Genomic DNA, 15,154 nt, shown 5'->3' on the forward strand with positions numbered 1-15,154 from the left:
CGTAAGTAATGCAGTATAAAGTCGTCTTGATCCTCATTTCCGAGAGCAAAATTATCCACCGCGTATAAACTCGTGTAATTATATATGGATACGTACCGCGGAGGGAAAATAATGGTTAATTATAAAAACGGAGACGTTAAACCTTGACTTCGTGTCTGTTTGATAGAGTGGTTGGCTGTTTATCGTCGCTATTGGATCATCAACGATTTTAAAAATTTTACGACGTGTCGAAGAGACTTTTCGATTTCTGCTGTTTGGTCTCAGAAAATATTTGTGTAAATATATGAGTGACAAATTAACACCGAATGACAATTCTCTGATAGACATGTGTTGAACGGCAAACTCAGAAATTACTATGAAAGTGTCAATGGAAATAGAAAAATGTGTCATTTTATTACACAAACGAAGTATTGAATTTGTCCTAAACTCTTTAGCACGTTTTATTTGTCAACATTTAAAAGTATACACTCTTGTAGAACATCGGCATTTCAGCTTCTCAACTCAAACCTTCTCGAGCATGTTGAATTAGCGTTAGAGTTATCGTACCTATAATATTTCTTTCAACCGAGCAGCAGGTTTGCGTGAAAGAGATCGAACCATAATTGTGTACCTAAGTGGTTGAAAAATGCTACTCAAGAGTCTCGTTTCTTGCCTCACGAACCTTTCTTATTCCGCAGACTCTGATCCGTGCGAATATCGTTCTGCGTTGCAGAAACGGTTGGCCGCGATGATTGAATAATGATTATTATTCATCGCACCTGCCGATTGCGAAAGTGGAATGAATGCTTAAAATGCTTTTCCCACCGTGCAGCAATCCAGCAGCCGAGGTGAATGGAGACGCGTCGACTACGAAGCGTTTAAAAGCGGGGGACAAGTCGAGTGCAAGGAAAAAATCCGTACTCATATTTGTTCGAAAGTGTGCAGCGGCAGCTCGTTATTGCCTATAGGCCGAGCAAAGCGTCGAAGGCGGGTCTTAGCCGACGGACTTCAGGCGTATTACTTTCACTCGGAGTAAAATAAGTCTTTGACGGGCATGTCTGAAGTTCTTCTCCTTAAATGTGACCACACCCACTTAAACGTCACTCCAACGTCACATCCTAGGATACGCGCATCGCCGATTCGTGCAATGCAGTTACATCATCGATTCGCGGGCACTTAACGAGCGGCTATTTAACGAGATTTTCGAACATCCGCGAAATTGGACAGGGGAGAAAATAAAGACGAGGACGAGGCAGCGTCGCCTTCGTCTCTGCACATGTGCAGCAGTGTAAGAAGACCGGAGCCCGAGGGCTGGAGCTCGACGCGAACCTTAACGAGAGAGAGAGAAACCTGTTGCTTCTAGTAATTAATTGCACCGAGACCGGCGTAAATCAAATTAAACGACAGTTCGGTAGCCGCGAGTGATGCTGCCGAAGAAATATTTCACGTTAAATGAAACGAAAGCTGCGTGCTCATTCGTCTGTGATCGCGCCAACAACGTGACGACGAAACCTCGAATCAGTTCGATGTGAAGAATACTATAAATGTTCCGGTAAACTTCGATGAAGAAAGGAAATTTTCAGTTCCCATCTCTGAGAAACGAATAATTTTAGTCTTCTTATTTTTTTGCTCTGTTTTTTTTTTCGGATGCACAATTATGGAAACTGTAATTTGCGAACGCAGCGATCTTTCGACATGTGATTAGGAAGATGATGATCGCTGTTTATACATGTTGCCGTTCTAAGAGACGTTCGTTTCAAAACGCCTGGCCGAAAGTCCGATTATCCATCCGTCAATGCGAAGTTTTTTTCGACTCGAACTTTACAGAGGCAGCTGTTTCAGGACCAGCGGGAATGACCATCTTGTTCTCCTGCAGGCGTCTCAGGACCGCAGCAAGCCATAATTCCTATCGCGTGTGCAACGGGAATTATAGCGTGGGAAAAAGATTGAGAAGTTGTTGCTTTTTGTTAGTTGTTGTTTTTATCTCTTATTGTTTTCTTTTCATACTTGACTTTTTTCAAACCGGATTAAACCCCATTCGAAATTTGAATTTAATAACGTATCGCCAGCTGGCCAGCCACCTCGCAACGTCCTAGCACCTTTATTCTATCTCCCACAAATATTTCTCTTTTTATTATCCACGGTTAACTTGCGGCACTCCTACGTAAAAACGAGCAAGTTTTTTTTCGTTTTCAGAGGAACGGCTACCAGATACGTTTAGATACGATGGTCCTGCGAACCTGAATACGCCTTTGCCGTTGTTTATTCCAGACTAAAATTGTCCGGCATACCTGCAACAATTGCAATTGCGATAACGAATCGTGGTCGAGCTTTTTCTTTTCCTATACAGCGGAATGAAGTTGCACAAAGTCCGATAATTCGCTGGACGAGAGCTGGAATGAACACGTATTATACCTACGTGCAGCGTGGTACACAAGCATATCCAGATATAACACAAAGCCACGGAGTTTGGAGGTAAATAAATATTTCGCACCTCGAAATAAAGATCTTGTCGGACAAGAATACAAGATGGAAACACGCTGCGTGGTGGCACGAGGACTAACGCCTGTTCGCGAGATAACCTCAGGTTACAACGCGTGCTCGTGCCTGACGTCGAGATGGTACTAGACTCTATACAATGTGTATGAGCATGTGTAAATTTGACCGAACATAACATGTGTGTATTCGGTGTAGGTGTAAGTATTGTACACATGTCCGCCCTCTCGACTGTCCGTCCGTCCATTTCGCACCCACACGGGACCTGAGGAGGCTCAAGGATTGTACAAAGAGAAAGAAACAACGCCGGAGAAGAAAAAGGAGGAGCTGAACGGAACCCTTGAAAACCAAGGTGGTGGTGGTGGTGGTGGTGATGGTGCGGTGAAGGTGCAAGAGGGCGATGGGAAACTCTAGAACCAAAGCGCGGTTAAGTTACAAGCGCGTCCCCGCCAGGCGACATCGACAAATTCATTAACTCTTCCTCGACTGACGATGCCGCTGGATGCAGGCCCCAGACGTATTCCTTTCGGATTCTAACGTGGACGGATAGGCGAGTATTTACTCAATTCAACGATAAGCTGTGACTTTGAGTTACACAGTTATCATCTACATTCGATTCTAAAGAACTATATGATCTGGAGTACGAAGTACTTGTGAATATCGAGTTTGGCTTGCAAGTGTGTAACGAGAATTCGAGATACGTATAATGAAAAAGGAGTTTCATCTGATTGTAGCTTTTTCTGAAGGACGGCACTTCCGGATGTTGTTGGTAAGGTCCTAGCAAGTAAAGAACGATTGCGCTACGCGATAACAATGTTGACGTCAAAAGCATCCCATACGGCACAAAACTAAAATTCATCTCAAGACGTCTGCAAGGGGTTAACCACTCGAAAAAAGTAACCCAGTGATTTCAGACTATAGAGACAAAATAAAAAATTTTATGATTGCAAAAGGTTTTACCGTTTTAATATGAAAATTTGACTAAGTACATATGACTACAGTGATTGTAAAATGACTATAGTAAAGGTTGACACAATGACTGCTTTAGTGGTTAACCCCTTGGGTATCTAAATGATGTCTTAAATTTTTGGTTTTTGAGATAATATTTTGAAGTCAAAGAGGGGGTCGTATAAGCATCTTCAAAACGTCTTTTTGACGTCTTTCAGTTTTCTGTTGTGTGAGAAATTACTACTGCCAATTATCCTGCCAGTCGTTAAAATTAACACTGACGATGTTGGAGTAACGAAATTGTAACTAAAACAAAAAAAAAAAATTCAGTGTCGTTTAATGTTTGTCTTTATTATAACTTTAGCAATAGCTCGGTGACATTCTATAAATCATTTTCTTATAGACCCAAGTTCTATAAACTAACGAAGTATACAAGAATCAGTAATGTGAACAACAAAGATTCTAGCACTAGACCAATTATCGGTAATTGACGATGAAGCTGTGTCGAGTTTTTATTTGTAAAAGCAAACCAGCAACGTGCATTCAAGGCGAAGAGTTCCCCGATTACCGGTAACCCGGGGCTTCTGAAACCACCGACGATAATGGCTAATGGCACCCCAGAAACCTAGCCGGCGGTAACAGCGGGTCCCCATGGATGACAGCTTGCGGTAATACGTGAACGAGACACGGAGCGACACTCTCTGCATTATACCTCACAGTCCATACAAGTTATAAATTTATTACCTACGTACAGGGGGATTACGACGGTGAACACGAGGGCCCGCTGAGTGCGTTAACGAAAGCAGCCTTGCCTCCAGAGTTCCGGTCCCGCGATCATGGATGTAAGAAGAGTCTCGACGATTGGCTCGTATGTTGCAATTAGAATCTGTTAGCCAAGCATTTCTTCACCATTAATTCACTCCTGTCTTTTTCCCCGTCTGTTTTCCCTCGCAGTTCCTACTGCAGCACGCGTCCGTCAGGTGCGTTCATCCCCCTCGTCTCCATCTTATTAGGTATTCTTCTTCTTCTTATAACGTGCTAATGACGTGATGGATTTATCGCCGTGGATATCGTCCGTTTTTTCTCATTCCTTGCATACCGCGAAACGGGCAGGATGAACGTAATTGCGTAATTCGACGGCAAAAGGTACGCGAGGAAAAGTGCCAATGGTAGGCCACATTTGTGTCTCCGCATTAACAGACCCGCGATTTGCCTTGTTTGAACATTTCAGGCTCGATGGTCACCGGCTCATCTATTGGCAATGAGCACACACTCCGATGTTTAAACTTGAAATATATTTGAACTCTTGACGGACCTATTTAAACTCATTGTACCCGACGTTGTTTGAGCTTGAAAGTTTGCTTCCCCCTCCAGCTGGTTTTGTCGTGTCGCCTGATCCGAACCATAGTCACTCGAATTGCGATTGAAAGGTGCCTAAAAACCTGAAACGAAACGTGGCTTGCCAAGGTTTGCCAAAATCGTAATATGTATACAGGTTTTACTGTAGCCGATTTCTCCCTTTCACATTGGTTCTAAAGGACTTGGCGTCTGCGTTGATTCACGATGGAAACTGCCGTACATCGCACAGCGATGCCTGCTATTTCCGTGTAATTATTGAATAGTGGTATTTCCGTTCACGGTAACACACCGATGATTCAGCTTCGTTTATAAAACGAACAGTTTAGAACGAAGAAATGTCGGATTAACCGAGGAACGGTAATTGCACGAGCATACCTTTGCTTTACATGTTTATGTCGTCGTCGTCGTCGTCGTCGTCGTCGGCAGCTTTCTAGCCCGTTTGACCGCTTCTTCTACAATCTCAATTATATTTTCCACCCACCATAGAAACCTTCTCAAGTTTTTGTACTATACATGTATTCCGTAGCTGCAAATGCTCGGAGAAATAGAGACTGCAGTGACTGTATGCACGTTTCTTGCACAGTTTATGAACGTCCACCACCGTAGTATCCATACGTATCGCACATTGCGGGGCGTGGCTCGAATCTTTTCTTCGGCAGAAACGTCACCGGGGCGTTTATAATTCACCGGGTGTTTTGTCCCTGGTCCGGATTAGCGCTGCTGATTATATAAGCCAGGTAGACGGCGTGGTGAAGATGCTTCATAATTTAACTTCTTGCGCGATAACGATTCTCACTCGGACGATACGAGGTCGTAGAGAGATTCGATTTCTTTATAAATCTTTGCAACCCTCAGCGGCACCTCAGGGGCGAGAAGATACGGAAAGTCTTATTAAAAAATTACAGAATCATGCACACACACGTCAGGATTTTTTGGTTTTAGGATACACGCAGTGGTGGGTAAACCGCAGTCAGGCATGTTTAAAAGGCCGGGAATAATAGAGGTGCGAAAAAATCCGCGTAGGTACAGAGGTGAAGGATTTTATTACAGTGACGGCAAGAGTCGCGCGATACGATCCGGCTCATTATTTTTAATAAGGTCGCCTATAAAGCGCTAAAATCCATCCTCCGAAGAACCGGAGAGAATATCGCGCATAAAAGAGGATGAAAGATGGCAGTCGCATGGCGGCGACGCGTTGTAGGTGGATCGGTGTGACGCATCCTCCCTTTGAATTACGGCTATCGCACCTCCTCGGCGCTATACCCCGTGTCTCCGAATCACGGAGTATCTGCGTACAAAATATACGTCACATACCTACATGTATAGGTAAGCGATGAAATTTCTACCCGCGGACAAGTCTCGGCTCAATTAACGGCGCGTGGATCCTTGACGTCTGACGTCTTTGGGAAGAGCTTGCGGGGATTTCCCGTCACGCCGCCGTCGCCGCGACGCCTGCACGTCTGACGAATCGTAATTCAACCGGAACTCGAGCCGCGGCCGCGTGGGTCGGCGGAAAGTGCATCGTCTGCTGCTGCAGCCAGCTAGCTGAGGCGACGGTGATATACTTGCCCCTGAATAAACCCCAGATTTATTGGTCAATTTGTATTTATTATTCTCTTCGCCGCGCTCGAAAGTCAACCGAGAACCTCCGCGGTCCCCTTCATCCTCGTGCCCTCCAGCTCCAACATTTATGACCTGTTACTCAAGCGCATGGGTGCGATACGGAACACCGAGCATTCCAGGCGACGATTTTGCGCAGAAATTTTGAAAAGCGATAGATTTGAGGCGTGGTATCACGTGAAAACATGCGTTTTCCCAAAATCGCGATGATCGTGTAACAAGCTTAACCATGATTTGAATTTATCCCCGTAGAACCACCTCACGGTTCCATTAACCTGATGAAAAGTTTAACGAATTGTATAAATAGCCACGTAGAAAGTATAGTAAATAAAGATGAGGACGTAAGCGACAACAGGAAGTCTGTAATTGAATTAGGGGTAGAAAAAGACGGAGTAATTAATGAATTAAAGCGAAATAAGGAAGAATAAAATCAAGTTGTAAACAAAATATAATGTAAAGGTAAGGTTGATCGAGTGCACACGTCGCGAAGATGGAGGTTTGAAAATAAAAATTAAGCATTCGGATCACACTAATGGTGAGTTGAACATTCAAGAAAACGTCCAAGACAAGTTATTATTAATTAGCTTATTACAATTTCGTTGAAACGAGAGACGCGATAAATCATTCGGAATATACGGATTGCAGGGGAATTATGTATATCGTGTAAAGTGGGAATATAACCGCGCGGCAAAGCAGCCAGCTGTGTTTCTCTTTCTTCCAACACGCGATTTACGAGTTCTCTTGATCGTCCCACGTCCGCAGCTCATATTTTCGTTGGATTTTTCCCCCGTCTGATCTATGCTGGTCGCAAAAAATTATTAAAGTTGAATTGTCTGAGGGGTTAAAAAAGTTCGTTTTGTGACGTGGAAAACACAAGAATTATACCATAAATGACGCTTGAAATTCGAATATCTGTATTATAGATTCAAAACGAAATTGATACAGACGTTTTATGTTGTTTCATTCGTGCGCGCCGAATATTCGGATCCTACCATAAACGGGCCATAAAATTATAACGCTTACCGGTTGCCGATGTCAAGAGTTTTATTACCACTTTAGTTCTAGTCTCTATATTACGAACTAACATCAATGTTCCCTCCTAATGCGCGTCCCGATTTTCCCGACCGCCATGGAGCGAATATAATCATATAGGTACATACATAGCATGACATTGTTAGGGCAATTTGTTAATTAACGTCAGTTTCATCGGAGCACGAAAAAGATTAATGAAGGGGATCGATGGTGATGAACAAAATGAATAACAATCGGGAAGAAGAGAAAAAAAAAAATGAAAAACGAAAACACACACCGAGATAAAAAAAAAAAAATAATGCACATAGTGAAATCGAATTAATTATTGAATTTGAGCATATCGGCCAATCACCATAAATAATCGCCCACGCTTCAATGTATACATACACATCTATGTATATAGATATACACCGTACAATGTACGTATAAATATGTTATAATGGCGGCCGGTATCGCCGGCTTATAAATATCGAAGCCCCATTAAGAGAGTCACTTAAAACACGATGATATAAATTAGGAGGGATTCGTTATCCGATTGATTGGGATCGAGATCCGCCCGGCCCATTTTCGGCTATCTCGCGCTTTTTTACGCGGCCGAAACTCACTTGACCGTCTTCCCATTTATAATCGAACGCTTTTGGCCTCGATCAGACGCTCTCCCACCGCTATTTATGCCTCGTTCAGCCCACAACTCATTCAGGCGCATGCGATTCGTTCGTTCAATGATACAGATCCTTTCGCGACTTGTTACCACCGATTTTTGCACCTCGGAAAAGTCCCGATTCCTATGAAAATCCATTCCTTGGCTGGTATCGCCCTCTGTCTGCGGCTCACCGTCTTTCCGTCGAGTATAGTGCCTCATACTATTCAACCGCAAGTATCTTGTTATCGCGAGATCGAGTGTCTCCCTTCGCCTGGACCACAGCCGCCGCTTCTTGCCCCCGGGGGATTTTGGCCAGTGGTGACCGGTCTGACCGCCCGTGTAATTATCGCCCTTGTCTCAAACCCCGGTATGCCCAATCGCCTCGTTACCGATACCGAGAACCACTGAGAAAATCGAGAACTTTCCGACCAGTGTTGATTTACTGTGAGTCTCGCGGTTTCGCCTTCCATCCACTTATATGCATGCATACGTGCATGCACACATTCATACATGTGCGTATTCACCCTCCAGTGATATTCTCTCAACGCTCCAGAAACTTACCGATATCTCTTCACTCACGGATTAATGTAGATGTTCGTATCAGGTTCGCCGGATTTGTCTTGCGACACTTTAGATCGCTCGGAATAAAAATGCGATTAAGAATTCGGCTTCCACCGATTCGGACTTACAAGACATTTTCCACGGTATAATAATGCAAAAAATCTACAGCATTGCAGATACTTTCATCATCTAGTTGAAAGGAAATTTCCCAAAGTTATGAATTATAAAATGGAATGATCACCAAACCCAGTATAATCAGACTCGCAAAATTTCCACTAATAGAAAAATTAGTGTTATATTATCAGCTTCACTGTATTGTTTTTTTTTCTTTTTTTTTTTTTATTACTGCTCTACTCGTCTAAAAATTTTAGCAACTGGAGCGGCGTTAGCAAGGATCGAGTCGAGGAGGTGCGCAGTGCCGGACCAAATATGGCGTGGCCCTTGGAAGGCGACTAGTGCTAACCAAGCCGGTGCAATTTACAGCTGAAATGAATTTATAGAAAGTTTGGCTCATAAAACGAGGCGCCCGCCAACGAAACGATAAATTTTCCCGTTACTGTCCCTCGACAGCAAACGCCGGAGCACCGCCCTGCATGTGCATATGAACACCCGACGTAAATGTTGAGCATAAATCCAGCCACGTTTGGCTAATGATTATACCGATCTTCCGTTCCGTTTACCCTTCCGGCAGTTTCAGTCTTTCAACGATCGTGTGCATTATTATACTGTGAAATATCTATTCGGCTGGCACTTCCGGCGCCGTTATATCGACTCGAATTTTTGTCCAATCTCTTGAATCGTGTCATATGTATATAATTAACGAGTCCCACCTTCTTGGTGGTTTTTTGAATCGATAATTGCACCTGAAAGCTGCCGGAAAAAATTCCTGAGGCGCACATCCCCTAAGTAAAAATCGTTGCGTGCCATGCCCTGCCCACGTGAACCACTTACGTAAACGATTTCGAAATGCTTCTGGTCCTGATGTACGTGTTCCGTGCTCTCGATGCAATTTTACCCCGCTAAAGCAGCCGAAGAAAATCAAGACGGTCGGTTTGAGTACGTATCCCGAAGCTGAAAGATCGAGCGATCGAGACTCGACGCCATAATCCTCAACGCAGAACGCGCGCAAGATCGATATCTGATCGTGAGATCGGATCGTTGATTTATAAGGCGCCTCGAGATCGGTATCATCTCCGTCCCTTCGTCTCTCCTCGGCGATGCAGATCGCCGAGTCCGCGTTGCATCTTTGCCTCAGCTGCAGCAGTTATAATATCTATACCGTACAGTTGCAGGGCAGAAGTTTGCGTGCAGGCTGTTGTGACACTACGTCAATTTAACCGGCACGCGACGATGCCGTTAAGGGAAAAGAACTTTTACAGCTTCTGGTTTTACCTTCGCAGCTGTGTATTATTATACCTATATGTATACCTTGCATTTGCAGTAAATAAATTTTTATTCCCTTTTTACCTTTCTTTCTTTGGATCATGTATCCAAATCGGACATCTTCTTGAGAATCTGACTTCTTTTTTTTATGTTTCTCGTAAAGACTGTACGAGGAAATTTTCTTGAAGAAAAATTTTAGCTTTGTAAAATTAATCTCTTTTGGGAAATTAGATACGAAAAAAGTTGACTCCTCGATTAAAACGAAACAAGTAAAAAAGGGCAGAGATCCTTCGACCGGACTGCAAGAATTACGTACGTTTGTTGCTATTAGTGTTAGACACCGAGGGCGTGGATTCGAGTATACGAAAACAGGCAGACAAGCACGATGTCTACGTATGTATGTACTCGTATTATATACAAGGAACGCGTACAAGATATTAATGGATCCTTTGAAGCGTGAGCTTCGTCGACTCGACATCGTTTTCATGTTGATGTTATAGCCGGTGCGTGGTCATGGCTGAGGTGCGTGGCTGCAGCAGCACCATCAGCAGGTTATTGCGGTGCCGGAGAGGAGAGATGTGGATCAAAACGATGAGACGAGCTCTCGCGTAGGCGGGAATTCATAATAATAAATAATAAAAGAAACAGAAGAAAGATTGAATGAAAATGGGGGGGAGAGAGAAACAGAGAGAGAGAGAGAGAGAGAGAGAGAGAGTAAGAGAGTAAAATTTCAAGCGAACAGTAACTCATTGCGGTGGCGCAGCTTGCATCGCAGAGACGCAGAATCAGTCGCTGCTGCAGTGAAGCAGGGACGCAATAGAATACACGACGAAACACGAGGAACGAGCTGAGCAATTAATTGCACTCACGCTTTGCTACACGCGTCCAGCCGTAAATTAATATGATAGAAAGACTCGCCTCACACTGCAGTCGCCACGTTTATACTGTGCGCTCGTGATGTCACGTGGGCCCACACATTTCGACTTATACAGATCCAACCTTATCGGTGTCCAACTATAATACGCGTTTCCATTATTTTATCACCACTTTTTAAAAATCAATCATTTATTACCAGCCCACTCCATGATTAAATTATTTCCGACGAAGAAAAACGGCTAATCTTCAATTGGAGAGATTTTCAAGTTTAATCGGATATTGCAGTTTTATTTTAAATTCAAGCAAATGATTTTACAGAGAGGTGTACCATCTCGATATAACGAGGGTTCAACCGCTTTTGAAAAAGACAATGAGCCGTACGATTTTAAAATAAATTTGCGAATTAATCAGCGGCGTATTCGTAGTCGGATTAATTGACAAGTATTTCGGTCCGATAAATATGGAAGCCCGATTCACGATTCACCGTAAATGATAGAGAGAGAGAGAGAGAGAGAGACAGAAAGAAAGAGGGAAACGAAGAAAAAGAATCCATTAAAAGCTGATTTTACTGCACTTGACTCTCAACAGATTAGGGAACAATGGAGCCCGCATATGGCATGGGAGAGAGCTGAAAACGGGTGAATTGCGATAACGCAAAATGTCAGGGACACTCGGGAGAGATAAAGCGGAGATCTTTATACGGTCTTGGGTAGAGAATGAAGGTCGCTATATACGCGTGGGTCTGAAAGGTTCGCGGGAACTAATCGCAACTGGCGAGCTTTATATGAAACCGCAGTTAATTTTCCAGGCAGAGCTTTGATCCCCGCGAAAACGAATCGTGGTCGAATAAATTTAGGCCCAACTTCCCCACGCCAACGAATTATAATTTTCCTCATACTGTTTCGAATTTAAATTTGAGTGTTTCCTAATTTTTGTCCATTTTTCTTCTTTTTTCGCAGGAAGCAGAGAGGCTGCGTTCACCTACGCCATCAGCTCGGCTGGTGTCACATATACTATCACAGCTGCATGCAGTAGAGGCAACATTACGGCTTGCGGTTGTGAATCGGCTGTAAGGTACGCACAGAGATTTCACATTTATCGAGGTATCTTCCAGTCATTGTAAAATTATAATTGAATTTTATCGTGGCTGAAAGAAAAGAAAAATAAGCGTTGCAAATATAATCTCTGAAAATAGTGTTTCATTTTTTTTTCCATTTGAAGACAATATACATCGTTGAAAGAGAAAAAAATTCTTTTCATCGATTTAAATTTTATACAACAAAATTCAGTGGTCTACTTTCGATGGAATTCCAGATTTTTTCCTTTTCCGACAGTTATAAAAAACATATTTTATCACGATAGAATAATCGTCAACATTTCTACAAATTGCATACATCGTTGATTCCTTAGTCAAAGTGTCGGCAGGAAAGTTTCTTCTCGTTTCTTTATTTTCCTATCGTCCTGGGTAAAAGCGTAATCAGAAAATCTGGAATAACATTGATTTATCAAATCGATCCCTTATCGAGATTTCACAAATACCGTGTAATCATAGTACCAACGTGTAACCGATTTCTACTCGATAACACTATATTGGTTTTGTTTTGTTTAAACGACCATAAAACGACTGTACGGCTTTAGAGAGTCTAAGCGGTTAAATGAAAGATAGGGAATACAAGTTTCTTGTACCGATACGATTGTTGGGAGCCTAACTGTATCTTGTCTTACACGTTTGTCGCAGAACCAGCAAAGAACTAGTTCCTAGCGGCTGGCAATGGGGCGGCTGCAGCGCTGACGTTACGTACGGCATGAGGTGAGTGGTTGTATCCTATTTTCATCGTCTTGTTATCTTCTCTGCATGGCAGAAGATCGTACTGCAATATTACACGGCAGATCTACAGCCTGCATAACGCGGTCTCGCGAGCATGCACTAAATCTGAACTTGAGCATCTGCATGTACATTGTACATCCTTAGCTGATCCTCATTTCGCGCGAAGGTGCTGCAATCATGTTTATCTGGTAAATGAGTTAAGGCGATATTTCTGGCTAAGGGGCGTTTGAATTTTCTCGACGTAAGATCATCTCGGTATTTATCATCTTTGGGTGTGTGCAGCTTTCTTTTTTTTAACAGTTATTTTATGCCGCAATTCGAGTATACAGATAACGTGAATGTATTCCGTAATTATCATACGTAATACGTCGTAATCGTTCGATTAATTTAAAGTTTATGTCCATACGTCTTTTTTTAAACGAATACTTTTAACGGTAGGTTCGCGCGTAGGTTTCTCGACGCGAGGGAGATCGAGGGAGACGCCAGAAGTCTGATGAATCTTCACAACAACAAGGCAGGACGAAAGGTAAGAATTTTTTATGCCATATTACATCGAATTTTACTCTCTAACGATAAGTATAAAAAGAGATCACGCCGAGAAAAATGTCAATCTACAATTAAAATTCTTTCCTTAATTTCCAGTTTCTAAGAAGTTCAATTTTTGAGTCACTTTACTCTGAAAAGTTATAGCACATATAAAGAATCATACATGTGACGACGGAACGCGAATGTGATAAAAGACTAGATTTCAGATCTCAGAAGAAAACTAGACCGTAAATGAGATCGACTCTGCATTCCGAAGACAATTAAGTTTTGGTTTCGTGCTTTTCATTCTCGTGTGAGTTAACGTTTTGGTTTCGGCATTAGGGCCAGTTAGTGAGGCAGTAAAGCGAAGAAGCGCGTGAAGGAGTAGCCGTTGTACGAATAAATTTAATGGTTCGGCTAGTCCGCTTTACAACCACTTGAGAACATGTGGTCAGGAGTTCATTGGGGTTTTATGGTGGTACAGGTCACGAGAGTATTGAATTCAAGTCTCTCTCGCGCTTTTTGATCTCGGGTTCTCTGAATGCAGACGCGTTAAGTTGCCTTATAGGAATATCGAAGGCAAACGAGTAGATTGAAAGCAGTGCGTGCGTGCGTGCGTGCGAATGTGCATAAAGGTAAATTGTAACTAAACTGTAATGCTCAACAGGAGAGTTGATCGTGATATTGCAATACGTTATACTTTTCAAATCGTAGGAGTTAATGGGATTAGAAAACCAGTTACCCTCGAGTGTGTATTAGGATTGAAAGACCGTGGCTTCGAGCAAGACCCGAAGAATGAAAAATAAAAAGATATAAAAATCGCAGACGCGCGGAGATGAGCCGATAATGCAATTAACCGCAGCTCGGCTGCATCATCCCATTATAGTTGTTTTACGTATTTAGCTCATTGCGCTTTATGGGCAGTAAAAATTTCATCCTTTAACCGGGTGATAAATCACTTTCCACCCGAAGACCTTCTTCCGCCGTAGGTATATCCTACCTCTGCATGCGTGCAGTCATACATGCACGTACCTACTTAACAACTTGGAAGTGAGACCGCATTCGCTACGCGCAGCTATTATAAGTCTAAGTCACGACAAGTGTCCGGAGTTGGTATCTTCTAGAGTCGAGGAAGTTCAAAGTGCACCGGGAACTCCGTCGGACTTATTTGATCTTCGATGAACATGTGCGAGCGAAGACGAAGCGCGACGCAATCCGGGCGAACGTAATGCAAGCCAAGTCGTGAATATTAACGAGAAGGAGCTCAGGAACCGTCGTCCGTCGATGGGTCAGCACGGGATATCGCTTACTCAGTCGCTCCTCGAACTCCATCAATACTGATTTACTGGCCAATATAACCACGGGCCAATCACGACCGGGAGACAATGTCCGTCCGTTCCTTGGCGTTCATTTCGAGCCGCAATTATCACCGCACCTAAGCATTCCAATTAAAACATCACCGCTATCTCTCCGGCTTGAATATCATCGGTATAGACGGGTTGCACGATGCTGTTTCTTATCAGAATCTATGCTATCCATCTCTAGCCATTCGTATGCATTACGCCATTCGTTATTGGAACCTGGTACAAAGGTATTCGGTTTCCAGCGACAAGTATTCTGCTGGGGGTAAAAAATTGGAAAGGTCAATATTTCGAATGGCCGATATATCGAAATTTCAAATATATGAAAATAATATAACGAAAGTTTTCGAACAATTCGTCTTTCGTTACTTTATTTTCGCATGTTTGAAATTTCGATATATCGGCCATTCGAAATACTGACGCTTCTAAGTTTTGATTACCACTGCAGTATTCGGTCAGGAAGAATTTCAGTGAACTCAGTTATCCGTCACAGAGTTCGAATGATCCCTGCATATTGAGTGAAATTTAATCGCGATGATAATT

The 15,154-nt window shown here is 42.9% G+C and overlaps 1 protein-coding gene across 3 annotated transcripts in view; it reads left to right on the forward strand.

Annotated features, from left to right (window-relative positions):
- LOC124416358 (protein Wnt-2) overlaps nucleotides 1-15,154 on the forward strand; it is a 53,730-nt gene that overhangs the window by 37,340 nt on the left and 1,236 nt on the right. For all 3 annotated transcript variants that reach the window (XM_046897328.1, XM_046897329.1, XM_046897330.1), the window contains exons 3-5: nucleotides 11,857-11,971; nucleotides 12,636-12,707; nucleotides 13,164-13,251. In XM_046897328.1, coding sequence (XP_046753284.1) covers nucleotides 11,857-11,971; nucleotides 12,636-12,707; nucleotides 13,164-13,251 — 275 coding nt within the window. The remainder of the gene's footprint in view (nucleotides 1-11,856; nucleotides 11,972-12,635; nucleotides 12,708-13,163; nucleotides 13,252-15,154) is intronic.

The sequence above is a fragment of the Diprion similis genome, chromosome 2 (assembly GCF_021155765.1).
Source record: "Diprion similis isolate iyDipSimi1 chromosome 2, iyDipSimi1.1, whole genome shotgun sequence".
Taxonomy (NCBI): domain Eukaryota; kingdom Metazoa; phylum Arthropoda; class Insecta; order Hymenoptera; family Diprionidae; genus Diprion; species Diprion similis.